The sequence below is a fragment of the Chelonoidis abingdonii genome, chromosome 26, assembly GCF_003597395.2.
Source record: "Chelonoidis abingdonii isolate Lonesome George chromosome 26, CheloAbing_2.0, whole genome shotgun sequence".
Classification (NCBI taxonomy): Eukaryota; Metazoa; Chordata; order Testudines; family Testudinidae; genus Chelonoidis; species Chelonoidis abingdonii.
The window spans coordinates 170,405-173,708 of NC_133794.1; the positions used below are offsets into that span (position 1 = coordinate 170,405).

At 56.8% G+C, this 3,304-nt stretch overlaps 1 protein-coding gene across 2 annotated transcripts in view; it reads left to right on the plus strand.

The window, feature by feature from the left end:
* LOC116828942 (syntaxin-binding protein 2) overlaps positions 1–3,304 on the plus strand; it is a 51,232-nt gene that overhangs the window by 27,232 nt on the left and 20,696 nt on the right. For both annotated transcript variants that reach the window (XM_032787477.2, XM_075061190.1), the window contains exons 2-3: positions 1,473–1,522; positions 2,532–2,613. In XM_032787477.2, coding sequence (XP_032643368.1) covers positions 1,473–1,522; positions 2,532–2,613 — 132 coding nt within the window. The remainder of the gene's footprint in view (positions 1–1,472; positions 1,523–2,531; positions 2,614–3,304) is intronic.

A 3,304-nucleotide genomic window follows, 5' to 3' on the forward strand; every position in this document is an offset into this window, starting at 1 on the left:
TTAGGTGCACTGGCCCTTCGCTCTGTAGCAATCACACACCCTTATCCCACTACCTAGATACTTAAGAACTGCCATGGGGACACTGAGGCACCAACGCAGTATTCAGAGCAAACATTAAGAACAGTCCCAGTTCATCACAATTAGAGAGACACAAGAGTGTCTTTGACTTGGCTTTTGAACTCCCAGGGGGCCCCAGCTGGGCCTGGAGATGCTGCTCGCTGTGAGCTGGAGCAGAGGAGACCAGCGCTTTTCTAGAGTCTCAGGCCTTGGGGATGCTCTACCTGTGGTTGGAAGCAGAGCAACTCAGATAGCACCGCCCCTTGTAGATCATGTGATGAGAAGGCCCCGCCCCATGCCCTGGCAAGAAGAGGGGTGGGAACAGGTTTGTGTTAGCAGGTGCCTAGCGAAACTGGCACAGGCTGGGAGCCGCCCCAGATTCTCCTGGAGCAGCCCTGTCTGTCTGTCTGGCGTCCCTCATGTTGTCCTCCAGCAGGCCCAGGCAGGGAGTTACAGCTCCTGATTCTGCAGCCAGGTCTGCATTTCTTGCTTCACCTGATTCAGGTGCGGAGAGACTCACAACCCCAAGTAAAGGATGGAACCAGCTGGTGAATGCAGTTCAGCCTGCCTGGGGTCTGGTCAATGCGATGGCCCCAGCTGCTTTGGAAAGTAGTCTAGCTTGGCTTTGACATCGGATTAGAATTTAGGAAGGGGGTTTTGCCAAAAAGAACGGCCTTAGGGGCTGCAGGTGACACTTCTTTCAGCCGACCATTACTCGCCCTGAACCGTGCCCTACGGGACCAGCCAGAATCCGGTGCTTCATAGGGGCAAAACAAACGGCTGTATTAGAATAGTGCACAGGAGCACCAGTCATGGGCCAGGACCCCATTGTGCTGGGTGCTGTACATTATTTATTAGGTGTATTATGATAGCACCCAGAAGTACCAGTCATGGATCAGGGTACCATTGTGCTGGGTACAACAAAAAGATGGTACTTGGCCCGAAGAGCTGACTATCTAATTGCTTATCTTGGCTATGTAAGGTGCCCAGGAGACAGGTCGGCAGTTCCCTGAGCGGGACATGCCTTGGAGGGGTTCTATGTGCAGGACTCAGGAGTCAAAGTCTTTGTCATGTTGTCGTCCCCCACACACAGTAGAGGGTCCCTGGATCCCCTCCAGTCAAGAGGTGCTGGACAGAATTGGTTCTCTTGCTGCACGGGGCCAGATCCTTAGTTCAGCTGCGCTCATATCCAGCCTGGCAGAAAGGAAGAGGGATCAGACCTGTGGCCCATCTAGCCTGCCAGCCCACCACAATCGCTGACTGGGGCCTCTGCTAGGAGCACATCGCTAGCTGGCCTGAAAGCAGCCTCTGAGCCACTTCCCCGAGGGGTCCTTCCACCAGCCAGTGGGTCCTGGCTCAGGGCACAGCCGTCCTGTCCGAGCCCCACCACTAATCCCTGTCTCTTTCCCTCTCAGAGATCCTCAGCGGCGTCATTCGCAGCGTGAAGAAGGAAGGAGAATGGAAGGTAAGCAGGCTGGGCCTGCTGACCTGGTGTCCCCCTGGGGATATGCTGTATCCCTATATCGTGCTCCTGCCCCTCCACCCTCTTGGGATTCATTAGGAACCGGAGGTTTTCCAGGCTGGATCAGTTCCCTGCTCTATCTAGCCCATCTTCCATCCCTATCTAGGCTTGGCTATGTCTGCCTTCCCGCTGTGCTGGATCAGACCCAGCTAGCCCCATATACACCCCCACACACACACACCGGATCAGACCACTGGGCCCAGTGAGCCAGCCTGGGTGGGAGGAGGAGAGCGCCAAGCATGGGGGCAGTATGCACCATTGGGCAGGCAGGTTATTGAGCCCCCGGCGTGGACTGGGCTGGGGTGTGTGGAGCAGTGGGCTAGGCCGGTGCGGCAGAGGGAGCACGAGGGACTAGCTTTCCCAGTGGCCAGATCTGGTGCAGCGGGATGCTGGGCTGCACAGAGCAATGGGTTCATTTGGCACAGCAGGAGGGTGGTGGAGATGTTGGGCCAATGGCCTAGAGGGCTTTCCCAGGGGAACACAGAGACTCCCCTTGTTCCATTTCTCCGTGCCCTGCTCCTGGTTCTGTCTGAGGGCTGGGGAGCGGGTATCTGGTGGATCAGAGCAGGGGACTGGGAGCTAGGACTCCTGGGTTCTGTCCCTGCCTCTTCCACTCACCCTGTCACCTGGGCGAAGAGGCTGATCTCCAGTCTAGGAGGGTAGAACCATTCCGAATGGCCGGGTGTTCCAGGTTTGTCTCCGTCTCTTACATCTCGTACCAGCCACTCTGCTCGGAGCCACTCTCCCTGTAGCTCCTCACACAGTTCTTAGCACAGTCAGCTCAGCCAAGTGCAGGCTTGGTAACAGCCCTGCCGCTCTGCTGTGGAAGGGCTGGGCCGGGAGCCGTCGGCTCTGCCGTTAGCAGTCGCTCTGCTCCCTTGGCTGTGCCGTGGATGATGATGGTGGGCGGCTGGGTTCAGGGCAGTGACTAGCTCCCCTCTCGCTACCCCAGGTGCTGATCATGGACCACCCCAGCATGCGCATCCTCTCATCGTGCTGCAAGATGTCCAACATCCTGGCCGAAGGCATCACGAGTGAGTGGCCTTGGATGGCATCCCTCCCTCCCGTCTGCTCCTAGGACTCTGCCCCCCACCCACCAGGGCTCCCCTCCCCCTCAGATACACCTCACAGTTGGGGAGTTGACTTGTCTACGTTCACCTTTGCTTCTAGTTTTCCTGCCTTGCAGCCCTCTAGACGCCCTCCTTGTTCTTGGTACCTTCCCAGCCAGATCTAGTTTCCTTAGCCTGGCGCTTCCAGCCCCTGGAGCCTCTTCACGGCTTTTCTCAGACTCCTGTTAACTCCTCGCTGCTCCTCCCCCACACTGCAGGCAGGGTCCTGGCTGGGGAGGGGGAATGCTGGCTCCCTGCTCCAGGGTGGAGGAGCCCTGGGTTGAGGGGCACAGGGCTGAGCCAGGACTCTAGCGGGATGCCCCCAGCACAGTATAGAGGGATGTTGCCTCTCTGCTCCGTGCTGTGGCACCATCGCAGCCCACGGCCTCACATCAAAGCAATTGCTGCATTGTAGCCTGTGGACCCACCCAGCCAGGGCTGATGTAAGGATACTTTGTGCCCTAAGCAAAACCTCCACCTTGCATCCCTCACCTCCCCCCCCCCCCCTAAACGTTCAAAAATGCATATTGCATAATATGGCAGTGTTCATTAGAATTAATACAAGTTCGGCTTGAAAGTTTATTAATTTCATTATTTAGTCTACATATTTAATGAA